Genomic DNA, 14,551 nt, shown 5'->3' with positions numbered 1-14,551 from the left:
TTCATCTGGTTTGAAGACAGTCATGCCAACTCTCAAAACACACCAATTGAACAACTCACAACCATGAAACTACGACAACTAGTCAAAGGGGCAACACACTCGGCAGGACACACTCGACGCAATTTTCGCCAAGGAAGAACTCATCACCACGGCACCGCCAATATAAATACTGTGGAGCGACCATCTCATCATCCCATTCGTGATCACTATGCCTACTCAAGTCTGCATCCAACCTCCAAAACTCACAACCACCACCAAAAGAAACTGGAAACACGTCAAAGAAAGCAACCTATTTGAACAACTGGAGCTAACCAAACCTTCAAATACAGAACTAGAGCAAGCTGACCTAGATGGGAAAGCAGAGCTACTACACAAATGGATTGCAGACACAATTGACAAGATCGCCCCAGAAAAACCATTCACCCCATAAAAAAAAGTGCAACAGCAAAATGGTTCACCCCACTATTAAGCACCATGAAAAAGGAAAACAAAAAGATGGAACTGGAATGGAGGAAAGAATACAACCCAGGCAAAAAAACACTGTTCCAAAGACGAATCCGCACATACAAGAAGGAAATACAAAAGACAAAGAGAAGGCATTATGATGACAGAATCACCAATGCCACCAACACCCAAAAAGAAATGTTTAACATAATTAAAGAGATGAGAAACCCACCAGGCTGTGACAACACTCCAGGCCCCTCAGAAAAACTATGCAACGACCTAGCAGACGACTTAAAAAAAAAAATAAAAAAAATAATCAAAAATTTAAAAGAATCCATGACATCCGTCAAACCATACAAAACCTACCAACCGACCACAACATACTACAAAGCGAACCTATCACAGAACCTCAGCAGAAACTCAAAAACTTTCCGGAAATATCAGCAGAGGCATTCGCAATGCTGGTAAAACACAGCAAGAAAGCTGGATCACCCATGGATCCCTGTCCCCCGGACATCTACAAAGCACTCCTTGCACAAGGAATGCCAGCAGAATACTACAGAAACCTTCTCAACCTATCACTAGCAACAGGAACTGTACCGAGGACCTTCAAATCAGCATTTATTAAACCACTTCTAAAAAACACAAGTGGCGACGTAGAAGACCTCTCCAACTATAGACCGATCTCAAACATTCCCTACCCGGCAAAACTCCTGGAAACCTACGTATATAAACTAACCCAAGAACACGTAGAAAAACACCACCTGCTAGACCAACAAGCTCAAGTCGGTTTCAACCCCGCAAGCGGAATGGAAACCGCACTATTATCCATCTGGGACGACCTAAAAACTAACGCAGACTCAAACACAACCTCAGCCCTTATCCTACTCGACCTCTCAGCAGCCTTCGACACAGTTAGTCATGACACCCTAGCCAAAAGATTAGAAGACATAGGCATAATAGACAGCACTTCTCTGGACTAAATCATTCCTAGCAGTTAGAACAGAAGCCATATGAATTAAACCCTTCAAATCCACTCCAAGAGCCAACGACCGTGGAGTGCCACAAGGATCTTCACTATCACCACTGTACTTCAACATCTATCAAACTCCGGTTATCAGAATCTTCAAAAAGTACAACATTACATGCTACAACTACGTAGATGACACTCAAATCATCTACGAAATCAAAGACACCCAAGCCAACCATTCAACCCTAATCGAGTGTCTAAAAGAAGTCTTCAACTGGATGACTGCCAACAACCTAAAAATCAACCCAGGAAAGACAGAAATCATTATCATATCCAAAGACCAACAGAACGAAATCGCCATCCCGTGGCCAACGGAATTGGGAACCGCACCATCACCAACCAAGGTAGTAAAAAATCTGGGAGTCATGATGGACAACACCCTAACCTTAGAACCACAAATAAATGCAACAGTCAAGAAATGTTTTTTCCTCCTCCACACGGCAAGAAGAATCCCACCTTTCCTCTCCTTCACACACAAAACACTCACTATCGTTGCCCTCATCATGTCAAGAATCGATTATGCAAACTGCCTCTACCTCGGAATACCAGAATACCTTCTGAAGAAACGACAGCGGATCCAAAATGCAGCAACCAGACTACTCCTTAAACTATCATGAAGAGAACACATCACTCCTGCTCTAAAAATACTACACTGGCTACCAGTAAAACATTGCATCACCTTCAAAACAACGTGCATAACGCACAGGGCAATCAGCGGACAAGGAGCAGAATTCTTACAAAAGAAAATAATCTACAAGCAAACAAGACCCCTCAGGTCAAGCAACGACATCCGCCTGGAACCAAAACCATACCTCAAGAAAAAACTTGGAGGCACCTCATTCTACCACTTAGCTGCAAAAACCTGGAACAACATCCCAAAAGAAATAAGAAACACCAAAGATCACCTAAAATTTAGGAAATTACTAAAAATGTGACTTTTCAGCACCACAGACTCAAAATGAAAACCGAAACAGAAAGGAATAGGGATGACTTAACAAAAGTGGACACGGACAGCACCCGGACGAGTGACGCCGAGCATAGAGTGGAACTCAGGCGGCACACATGGAGATGGACTCAACAACCTCACCTAACCCCACCCAACACCCGCACTCGCCCCTTAGTTCCCACCAGGTACCACAGTGTTGTGAAATTGTCGGGATATTATCAAACATCACAACAACTGAGTTATGGACATTAACAGGTGAACTGGCCGTATGACTAGGAAGGGAAGGCAGGTAGGGCTGCGAGGGAGACAAGCAGGAGGGGGGGCAGATTTGAAAAGGGACCTTCAAGGCCCGACGGCCCCAGATCAGGACAGAGGCGCTGGGGTGCTCCCGAAACCCATCCGGGGAGACTACAGAAGCTGAAGCCCACCGCCTCAAGTGAGGATAGAAATGCCAACTAATCAATTTGCACTAACAATTTCCGCCCTCCACATACATCTCTCAAACTCCAAACCAAACACAACCACAAACCTACAGCACAACAAACCGCACAAACTTCACTACATTGCAACAACAAAACAAAAACACACAGACTCGCACAACAGTACACGACGACTACCGGCCGCAAACACCCCAGGCCCAGCGAACGGACCCACCGGGCTGAGGCAGCCAACAGCACATCACTGCTCTCTTGCACTTTTCCAGCTTCCTCCCACTAACTCCCCTCACTTCCTCTTTCAGAGCCGCCAGAGTGCCAGGGGACCACTCTGATGGTGACAGTGCCCGGTACAAATTAACATTACTGACCCCTCAGAGAAGCTAGTTTGAATTGTTGTTGTGTATGTTTCCAAAGATGTATGGCTTGGTTGTGCGGTCCCCTGTGGAAGGGGGGGGGAAATGTAGTGGGTCGGAGGGATATTTTTTTATAAACGCTAATAAAGAAAATATATATATTTTTTAAAGTAGCTTCATTCTTATGGCAGAGGTGATGTGCAATAGTGTTTGCGTTATATGTGAGTGCAGGGTGTATGGAAGTGAGCCTGTGCCTGTGCCTTACACTAAGTTGTGAAGGTGCAGTGTGCAAGAGGAGAAAAGGGTTGGCTGTACAAACAACGTCTACTTCCTGGGTTCCATCTATGTACAATGAGCAGTGATATGTTTCACAGGCAATCTAAGTGCTAGATGTATGCGTGAAACCTTACACAATTAGGCTAAATGCGAGATATGGCTGACTAACACAAATGGGCTAAAAGTAAGTTAAGGCTACCTTACACAATTTGGCAAAAGATCCAAGTAAGTATGTGTGTGCTTTCTGTTTTGCAGGGAGAAACAATGGGAGGATATGGGTCCCAACACCTTTTTGCAAAACCCTCCAATAAGTGGAAGGCTGTGGTTGGTCTTGTAGGTAGATTCCCTTAGCTTTACTGTGTGTTAACCATGACATTAATGAAATGTATACATCAAATGTTACAGATCATGGAAACTGAGTACAGTGCATGTTGTACTAGTCTAACTCTCGGGTAATCGGTCCTCAAGAGGGCTAGAAGGCTTGGCAGTCTTTCACTGAGGGTGCTGAATGCATTAAAATTCAAAGATGACAACAACCCCTGCAGACAAGAGAACCATCAGAGGAGTACAGCACACAGGGGAGGCAAGTGATTATGTTAAGAAGATGCACCAAGGATAGAAGATAAACACTGAAATATATGCATATACCTATTCAATGATATAAATTATAAAAGATATAATTTATAGGACTGTGGGGGACCAAAATAAGATCAATATTGGAACCAAACATAAAGAGTGTATGCATTTACTTAATGCTCAAATCAAATGTTATTAAATAAAGTGAGGTTTGGTGAGACAGTTGTCATTTTTGGGGCTCCCCTGATAAGGCCATTTCATAAGGAATCAATTATCACATCCAGTCAATACCTCAAGCGAATGGGGCCAATTACTGCAGTGACAACTTAAATAGAGCCAGAAAAGGAAGTGTATCATAAATAAACATGCACATTCAGTGATGAATGGTTTCTCAAATCGTAAACTCAAAACAAACTCTCTGAAAGATGGTGGAAACTCAAGATAACAAACGTTCTCCAAAATTGATTAAAAGGTGGGAGGTGCCTGTGGCTCTGGACTGTGCGGCGAAGATTAATTTGCATATGATATTGCCACTTCTCTAATGGTCCAAGCGTACCCATGATGATGGAGTGGAAAACTGCCCAGAAGAATTCCCAGTAGTTATTATGAAGTCTGTTTTCTTTCCTTCTTTCATCACTTCCCATTTGTTTCACTAATCTTAGGATAATATTCCATGACTCTCCTCACTTCATGCATCACACACTCCACTTGCTACATTTGCTCATGGCCCTCCCCTCAGGCTTTTTTGACATCATCCAAAGTGCTGTACCTCCATTCGGTTGCTGGATGTCGCACACCTCGTAGATCTTGAAGGGCTGCATTGGGGTTTCCTTGGTTCCATCATACAGGAGTTTGAACTCACGGCTCTTGTTCAAGGCACAGCGCAGGTTCGCCTTCCACTTTGCAGGATCTGGCTCATCCACACCCTCTTGGTACTTGCCCGTCTCTTTAGCCCAGGCCTGAAAAGATAGAGGTATTTTGATCTAAAGGTAAGATTATGCCACACAAGTGATTTGTTCTCTTCATACAATTTGATATAAATCCAAAAGCACATTTTGTTCCTCACTATACTGTTATATTGGTTCTGCCTGCTTTGACATCAGGATTCTCTCTCTCTCTCCCTAGAAGAACGTCAAGATTTGTGCTCTGCACCAACATCGGTGGGCTGGATTCACAAAGATGTGAACTGGAGCAAATGTGGATATGCATGTGAGCATCTCAGATTTGCAACCATGACCCTACACCGGATTCACAAAGCCTAAAACTGCAGCAAATCTGGAGATGCCAAGAGCGTCTTTGAGATACTCGCATGCAAACATGATTCACAATGATTTGTACAAAGGAATGGAAAGGGGGGTGGGGAAGAGGTGATGGAGTCTAGGGAGGAGCTGATGACAGTGGAAAAAAAGGTCTGGAGAGAAATCAAGAGCGAAGAAAAGTCAAAGAAAGGGGGTGGAGAGAGAGAGCGAGAGAGATTGGGGGAAAATGTGACAAAGGAAGTAGTACAGCATTTGCACATATTAAGCTTGTTGAACGACAAAAAAGCAGTGGGAGAAAGAGGGGAACAGCAGGGAAAATAAAAATGAGAGAAAGTAGAGATTAGTAGTTAGAATCGGAAGGGCAGATATCGAGTGGCAGAAAGACAAAATTGAGAAAATCGGATGAAGATTAGGACAAGGTGTGACATTCTGTAAGAGTCAAACTGCCCATCTGATAGTTTCTCGTCAACTATGGTGTAACTACTCTAGAAAAGTTGGCATCCATGGCCTCTATTGCCTATTTGATCATATAATTTAAATTTAAAAAAATTACTTTGCCCAGCGTTTGTCCAGGGTTGCTTTCCCTCGAAAGACATGCATTCTTGTGCTTCTATGATCATGACAGCTCCAGTAGCTCCCAAATACACATTACAATTGATATACTCATACATTTCATCGGCTAGTAGTGCAGGGGTTACAATAGGAGTACTCTTTATGTGATATTTGACTATGCCATCTGAACTCTGGTCTTCTACTCGTCATGGAGCCCATTACTGCCTTTGAACATCCTCTGAATCAGAAATGTTTTTCTTAAGCAATTAATTCTTCCATCCCTTGTCTGGCATCATCAAGGAGAGGGACACACTTTCTAGTTCAAGAATCCGGATTGCTGCTCATGCCACAGGGAGGTTTACACAAGTAAATTACTCGAACAGACCATAGCATGCAGACACCACTCATAAAACTGCTGTCCACCGTGAAACTAAACCAAACATCTGTATGCCAATTTTTCACAGCATTGCCTTTTTTTGTATTAAAGGAGATCAAATGTTCTAAAAATGAACCAAACACCACTGTGCTATGTTTTACAGATATAGGAAAACACACTGTGTGCAATACTGAAAAGACTAGCCTTTGTTTGACAGAATGTATTATTAGAAACACGTTGAGGGGAGGTATAGAGAAGATGATGGAACAGAATAGAAAGTGCACATATTTAAATCCCCTAGAATGTATGAAACAGGGGAAAGGGCAAAACTGGTTACCTTGAAGATGGTGTTTTCATCATCCTGGATGGGGATGTGCCTGGTGGCGTGGCGCCAGGGTATGCGGAACAGTTTGCGCTCTTGATTCTCCCACTGGAGGCCGATGTACTGCCCACTGTCCACTTGGGAAATAAGCCAGGGCTTCAGACGGATGCGCCGTGGGTGGCAGTTCATTGAAGCCGGTGTCCTGACATCCATGCGTCACTCTCGTATCCGCAACAGACCTGTGGACAAAAAGGGCAGAAAGTGATGAACGAAGGCCTACAGGAGAGAGCCAGCCCAATAAGGGCAGATGGAATTAGTATTCATATATCCACTTACAATATAGATGTAGGTAAGAGTTTTATTTATATACTTGGAAGCCTATAATAGGGTACAGAAATCTGTAAATGTTGTTGTAATTCAGGGAAGCCTGCAATATTGGTATAAAAGCCTTACTTGATAACGTTATTAGAGGCCAATTGTAATGGAATAACTAAGCATAATAAGAAAATGACATCACCGCTTTTATTACATTAGTTTATTCACGAGGTCGCAATGCCTGCTGCCGATCAGCACAGTGTGAATCGAAGCTGAATTCCAGCTGCCACTAAAAACTCTATTTCTTTTTAACTCATTTTCTTAGAGTAGTCACAATCATTCGTTGATCAATAAGTAGACACTCATGGTAGAATATGTATTGAGTGCATTGTTGAGGTTTAGGACGGGAGAGCAGGAATCAATCTGCAAGTTACCACTTATTTATTCTAAACAATACTGGTAATTGGCGCCCAGGTGACCTCCCAGCCAATCAGGTGTGCTTTATCTCAGGATGTTGCCCGCGTTCTGAGCCCCCTGAACTGCAGGTTGGCTGCAACTTGCTCCAGCCTCTAGTCAACCCCTTCCTCTGCTCTTACTCCTTAAGCCTATGCCCCCACCACAGGCATACACTTACAACACATCCCACTGGGTTCCCACACCGTCCGTTCACTTCGCCCTCCACTGCCCAGCCTTCTAAATGGCTGCCATGGAAATTGAGAAGGGTCTAGGAGTAGTTCTTCGTGCCATTCTGTTTTTTTTACTTTTTATTTTTTTAACCCGAGAAACTGACCACAGCGCAAGAGGGTGGATGGGTATTACTGGTCAAATAATCGTGCCGGGCCCACACCAAGGTAATTCATGTTCTACCTCTGTTGTGAAAGGTAGCGGCCAGATGGACTTATCAATGTTATTTATGCCCTTGCTCAAACACCCTTCAGAATAATACATTTTGATAGATTGAACTGCCAGCGAGTGCTGTATACATTCTTTCTTTGATGACAAACGGACTCTCTCTAGGCTGGTATTCAGTTGCAGATTGGAATTCCATACCCACTTACAAGAGAGGAGTAATTGGAAGCTGGTCCATGGCCTGTCCAATCTCTCTGGGGTCCTATGGACAACTCTTTGCCCCATGTCTCAACTGTTCCCTATTCCAATTCTTCAGCTGGCATCCAGACATGAATGTCTTAGGTTTGTACGAGTTCCTTCATGGTCCCACTAAGGGTATGCCTTCCTCTGCTCCAGAATAAAGTCCTAGCACAAGTTCGTAGGCAACCGGCAACCCATGTGCTGCTTACCCCATTTTGGAAGTCTCAGGTTTGGTTTCCTCACCTTCAAAAACTAGTGGTGTTTCGCCACAGACTTCCAACATTACCTCCACGTGTATTAACAGACCCTTGAGGCCAATTTCATAACGGAGTCATTCAAGGTCACCTTCTCGACCGATGATTTCAGACCCTATGTCTTTTGGAAAACGCTTTCCAGGTCATCACGGAACCATGGGCCAGGTCCACCCACTGTTCATGTCCATCTACAAGATCGTGGTTGATAGACTAGTGCTTGAATGGGCACATCAATTCCAGGTCTACTCCTCCTGTAGAAGTGGTGATGTCCTGGTTTCCTGGTTTATTTTTGCAAGACTAATTTAGTTTAGTCAAAGTTAAAACATGGATAGGCATTTCCTGGTCAAGAAAAGATTACGATCCAGCCATATCAAAATACCACGTGAGGCTAATTAGTCAACATTTTGGGATGTCGATATTGCTTTAAATCTGCATCAATCAGGGCCGAACAATGAATCCAGCACATTACAACAATTTGTTTGCGAGGTTCTCCCTAGGTCTTATCTCCATTTAGCATGTTTCCGATGTTGAATCTCTAGATGGAGAATAGATGGAGAATTCTACCGAAGGACAGGCTGTTGCGAGTGGGGGGGTTTCTTGTAAGTATTATCCCTCCCAAACACCCCGTTTCCTTGTGGTGGTTGTCTAGTGGTGGTGGTGAGCATCTCTCCTCGATCTCTGGGGGGCTGAACCGCCTTTCTAATATGGGGAGTGCTTTGGTTGCCAGATGTTCTATCGCAGCTTCAGAAGAGAGTAAGTCATTGGCACAGCCCAATTTATGTGGGACGGCTTTTCCGACTTGACCCTGTCCTGTATGTTAGTTCGGGGAAAAGGTTGTTTCTGTTCATGATCGAAAAGAAAAAAAATGGTCTGGTTTAAAAAATAAAATTAAAAAATAAGTTATGAATTCGCTGCTGGTTGAAAGTGAAGTAGTACAAATGCATAATACATCTTAACAGACATTGGTAACTGCAGCTGCACATGACAAAAAAAATAATAATAATAAAGGCTTCCCGAGGATCCGAATTTGATCAACCTTAGAAGCAAAAGAAACCGGCTTAGTCCCCTGGGATTTCAACCTGCAGGTTGCAGCAAGATCTCAGATGAAACCAAGTTCACTAGGGTCATCGGAAAGCAATCAGGATGCGACTTACAAGCAAGGAAGCGTACAGTTTGCAGTAGAAACAAATTACACAACGTGCGAGTCCCTTTCCGCCTCACTCCAGTGTCATCGTTTCTGCAAGTAGGGGCTATTTTTGGCTGTTTGTCACTGCTCGTGCTCCGTCTTTTGCCAAGAGCCATTGGGGTGAGGGATCCTGACTCATTGTATTTTTAGGTGCGTCACGCCTGGAGAGTGCATGTTGGGACGTGTTGCAGAGGCACAGTTTACCAACATGCCATAAACGCGAACCCGTTCGTCTCACCACACAGGTTAGCAAGCCTGCCAGGTGTTTTGCAGGAAGTGGGCGTTCCACCTTCAAGATCTGAAAATCGCAGGACATGTAGAGACAGGCAGGTCGTGGGAGTGCGTTACACACCTAGTCGCTGCGCACTCTGCGTGAACCGTGCTCGCCGTGGGCTAGGAGCCAGCAGCCTGTGGTTCTCATTCACAAGTAGCACAGCTCAGGCCAGGGAGCGTCAAGCAAGAACTTGCGACGAGAACAACCAACACTTCAGAGCTCACAACCCTGCCTGCAACACATTCTGGGCCCGAATTAGCACCTGGCACGCAGCAGTTTAACTAACACATTGTGGCACATGTCACTAACACATTGTGGCACATGTCACTGCACCCAACTCCTAAATGGAGCTGCCACATTTTATTTAAATTGAAAATGCAGTCATCATCTTTTTATATTTTGTCAGATACTTTGGCCTTTATGAAAGTGCCTTTTCCAAGCGCGTTATGTAGCCTTAGCTAACGGCTTGAAGCCCTTTGACGTAACCCTACAAATAAAAACAGTGTTTTTGGAAGTTGGAGATTAAATGTTGGTGCACACTGTATTTTTCGGATTTCTGCAGTGCAAATCGAGCTTGGAAGCAACGAAGTACTTTACGTCCAGTAAGTACCGGTAGGGTGCAAATGTACGAGGAAATGACCCCGTAAGAGAAGTGCAAATGGAAACATGATGGGAAATTGGCAACTGCGGTGTACCTTACTGCAAAAAAAGAGGGCGCAAGACTTCCAGCAGCTAACAAAGCCTGCAAGTAAACGATACAACATCCTGTAGCTCTGACATGCAGGATGGAGGTCTGTCGTGTGCCTCGACCTATGACCCTTTGCTCTGGCACAGAAGGCTATGTAAGTTTGAGGTCAGAAGTGGGCATTGCCTTCTAACCCTTGACATTTACAGCGTGGCATTATCATATGCGGCCATATGCATGGTACCGAGGGAAATGCAGGTTTGAGGTGTGCAGTATGCATGGCCTCCTGAACTTCGGCATAAGGAGATATGAATTTCCTCGCTTACTGGGGTGTTTGAAGTTCTGCAAACGTGTTTCCTTAAAGGGGAAATCTCCATTTCCTATGATGAGTTTTTGGATCTCCCTAGGGAGCTAAAGTGGCTCTCTAATGGAGTCGAACCGATAGGGCCCTTGCACCCCTGCCTGTCGAGGGGGGCCATGCGAGTGCTCATGTGGCTAGTATTATGGAGGTCTGTAGTAGGGGTGTGGGTGCTCCTGTGGCTGTCACCTTGGTGGTCATGAGCGTCTGTGGGGTTATTAGTTCTTCCATAACTGCCCCATGCCTTAGGGCGGGGGCCCAGTTGGAGTTGTGTGATCACTCGTGTTTTACTCCCTATTTTTTTTTTTTTTTTAAGTTGGGTGTACAATTATTTTTTTTTAGGGGAATAAAAGAGTAAGTCGGATTCCCGATGGGAGTATTTAATAAGCGAGTAAACATATTTTTAACTGTATACCAGTAATGTTTTGTCATAAATATTTGCTTGCAACAAAGTTTAAAATATACATTTTTACCGCTTTAGATCAGGCAGTAATAGTAGAGTTTTTGTGTGGCATTCCATGTACTACCGGGCCAGACATATCCGTGGAGAAGTGTGGATGAAGGCAAGAGGACAGGCTACAGTGCCGGTTTCCTATTTTTGTCGGGAGTATTTTTACTCCCTATGTTTATTTTGTCAGAGTATTTGCCTATTTTTAGAGAGCAAAAGTGGCAGATATAACAGTTATCTGTGCGGCTGCCTACTACTACTCGTGTCCTCTTCTATTAGGAGATGCCATTCTTGTTGGGACGATTTCTTTCTTAAATTGAGAATGGGCTCCATGTAAGGAAACCCATGTACACACGTGGCATGCACTGGTTTTTCTCCCCTGAGCCCGGTATCATTTTCAGAAAGAAAGTGACCAAACAAGGATGCCATAATGAAATAAGACATCACTCTTACAACTGAATACTAAACAGCTCATAATAGAAGAGAACACAAATCGCATTAACAGAGGAGGAACAGAGTTAGGAGAGCATTAATGTTTTTATTTATCGTGAACAAGGCAGCAAGTGCGCCTGAACACTGTACAAAATAACATTCATAGAAAAATACAACAATCACAGTTAAAATTTACGGACAAATCCAGGATAAAATACAATAAATCTTAAGAAGAAAATACCATTCATGGAGTCAAGACAGGAGAGCATTCAACAGACCAACTGCTATTAAAAGTAGAAGAATTAATTGCCATGCTGCTAGAAGGTGTCTGCTAAAAACTTAAGATAGTCTGGTGTCATTCGTCATTTGGAAGGTAGACTGTTCCAATGGAAAACATCTGCACCTGAAAAAGAACGGTTGGCAGAGAGAGTGCGGCGAAATGTGGAAGCCTCCAGTTGCTATGACTTGTGACTCTGAAGCCCTCTTGAGCCGCCAGAAATTTTCAAAATTTGTCAGCCAGGGACGAAGGAGTATTAAAATTAATTGCCTCATATGAATTGCACAGCAGTTTCAATACAATAAGAGCATGTAAATAAAGTCAGTTTAGGGAAAACAAAATCGGAGTGATGAGCTCAAACTTCCTGGCATGGTACCCCAACCAGGCAACCACATGCAATATCGCTTTTAGATTGAGGAAGACCAATAAAAAGTAAATTTCCAAAATCAATTATTGATGAAACCATTGATACTAAAATTCTAAAATGAACATCAGGTAAAAAAAGGTTTCACAGATCGTAAGGATAGGAGGTGAAAATGTGCATATTTCACAATCGTATTCACATGAGTAATAAAGATATCCTAGAATCAAGCAAAACAAAAAACAGATTTGCCAGTAGGAGACATACCAGAAGAAACTCCAAACATCTTTTCATCCACCACCCATTTAAAAACAGAAGAGGAGTGCTCAGCATGAAAAAAAAAAAAAGTTTTACTCAATTCCGTTTTAAAAAACGGGAGGTCATACAAGCTTCTAAATTATGCAGGCAATCCCACGCGCAGTTGCCAAACATAATTTCCATCTGATAGTAATGTATCTGAGGCCATCATCGGCATACTAACGACTGATTATTTTTCAATTAACAAGCTCAGAGGGTCCATTTATTGGTTAAAAAGAATGGATGTTAAAATGGATCCTTACCCAAAGGGGACTGAAAAAGAATCAGACCGTTTTTATTTTGTTTTGTTTTTTATTTTGTTTGGTTTAAATTAAACCTTTACACATTTTCCATAGAAAAATAGCAGAAAAGTAAAAAGTAGAAGTGAAAAAAGAAAAAAAAATATACACTGAACAATTTAGAGAAACAAGTTTCATCAATCATAGATTAAGACAAGATATGTGCATATATAAACACATGATCCCAATCAAAAAGTAACCCTTATTAAAATATTCATATGTGAATCTGATCGTTAATTATACTAAGAAAAGGAAAGAAAATAAAATCTAACAGTTAAAGAAATAAAGACTTGGTAACTTTGATAACTTTCTTCCTCCAGCTTCAAGTCATTAAGAAACATGCATTGAAATAATAATTACGTTCATTGGGAATTTGCGCAGAGCCAATTTGACTAAATGTTAGGGGCTTTTTAGGAAGCGCGCTAGAGCCAAACCCTCATGTGCATTTTGGATATTTAAACATCGTTTCTAAACAGTGTCAGCACTGCAGTCTTCTTTAGAATTTAAGAAAGGTTACATATTTTATGCATGGTTAGTGCCTCACAGTCGAGTACTAAGTGCGTTGTTGTCGCTGGTACTAAACTGCAGAATTTGCACCCCATCTCATTTTCTGTAATCTGCCCTCTCCTAAACATTATTTCTTTGGTCAAAAACAGGTTTCACCGTAACCTGAGTAGCAGCAAGCAAGATAGAACGATTGGGAAATTGAGTTAATATTGTTGAGAGTTCCTCTGCCTTTATGCCCATCTCCATGTGAGCTCCCCTCCCCCCAGCAACTCAGCCTCCGCTTCTCCCGGCCTTGCGCATCCTTCCCCCCTCTCAGCCGGCCACCATGTGCGCTCCCCACAATTTAGGCTCCGCTTCATCCAGCCTTGCGCGTCCTTCCGCTCTCTACCCATCTCAATATGCGATTCCCCTGGCTATTTAGGCTCCACTTCCCCACGCTCCTTCGGTCTTTCTCCCTTCTCTTTCCTTGCCTCTCCAGAACCTTCCCCCCTAGCTGTGACTATTTATTGTTCATTTGTTGCATTGTTTGCATTTCACTTCCTACTCCTCTAGGTCCCCAAGTTTACTAGTGTTCTGCACTGTATTTGCATTTCCCCTCTCACTCTCGCCTCCCCCCTCAGTGGTCTCTATTGTATCATCCCACATTATTGCTCAGTCTCCTTCTCTTTAGATTCTCCCCCACTAACTGCAATTATTACTGTACTCACTGTACCAGTCCTCCTCTTGTGTCTTCCCCTTTGTGTGCCCCTAGTGTGTAACCCCCCCCCCTCCCATGGCCAACCCCACTTCTGCTTGGGCTGCCGCCTCCTCTTTTGTTCTCTGCCTCGCACCTCTCCATGGTGCTCCCAGTCTCCACTATCTTCTCCAACTGCTATTCTATCTCCTATCCTATCCATCTCACTAAGTCTGGTAGGAAGAAGCTCAAAAGGAACATTCTGGTCTCCATCCCAGGCCTCCCCATCGCTGATAACTACACTAGTGCTTCCTCCAGACAGACCCTCACTGACATCCTCTTTGTTGTTCCCTCTCCAGGCCCATGGTCGGTTCTCTCTCCTGTTTCCTCCTCTCCCGTTAATGGTGGTACTCTGTGGAAGGTCATCCTGGCCCCCTTCCACTCCTCCAAGACCATCAATGTCTTCTGAATGGCACTGTCATGGTCCAGGGCCTTCTGCCCAATCCACTCCTTTTCAATAGATGC

The 14,551-nt window shown here is 43.5% G+C and overlaps 1 protein-coding gene across 3 annotated transcripts in view; it reads right to left on the bottom strand.

The window, feature by feature from the left end:
• IRF5 (interferon regulatory factor 5) overlaps positions 1 to 14,551 on the bottom strand; it is a 215,697-nt gene that overhangs the window by 147,717 nt on the left and 53,429 nt on the right. For all 3 annotated transcript variants that reach the window (XM_069629551.1, XM_069629549.1, XM_069629550.1), the window contains 2 exons: positions 6,587 to 6,810; positions 4,832 to 5,021 (listed from right to left, as the gene is read on the bottom strand). In XM_069629551.1, the coding sequence (XP_069485652.1) occupies positions 4,832 to 5,021; positions 6,587 to 6,784 (388 nt within the window). In that variant the 5' untranslated portion in view covers positions 6,785 to 6,810. The remainder of the gene's footprint in view (positions 1 to 4,831; positions 5,022 to 6,586; positions 6,811 to 14,551) is intronic.

The sequence above is a fragment of the Ambystoma mexicanum genome, chromosome 12, assembly GCF_040938575.1.
Source record: "Ambystoma mexicanum isolate Mex_15411 chromosome 12, UKY_AmexF1_1, whole genome shotgun sequence".
NCBI lineage: Eukaryota > Metazoa > Chordata > Amphibia > Caudata > Ambystomatidae > Ambystoma > Ambystoma mexicanum.
Note: the sequence above shows the minus strand (reverse complement) of the source record. Positions and strands in the feature narration are given on the sequence as shown.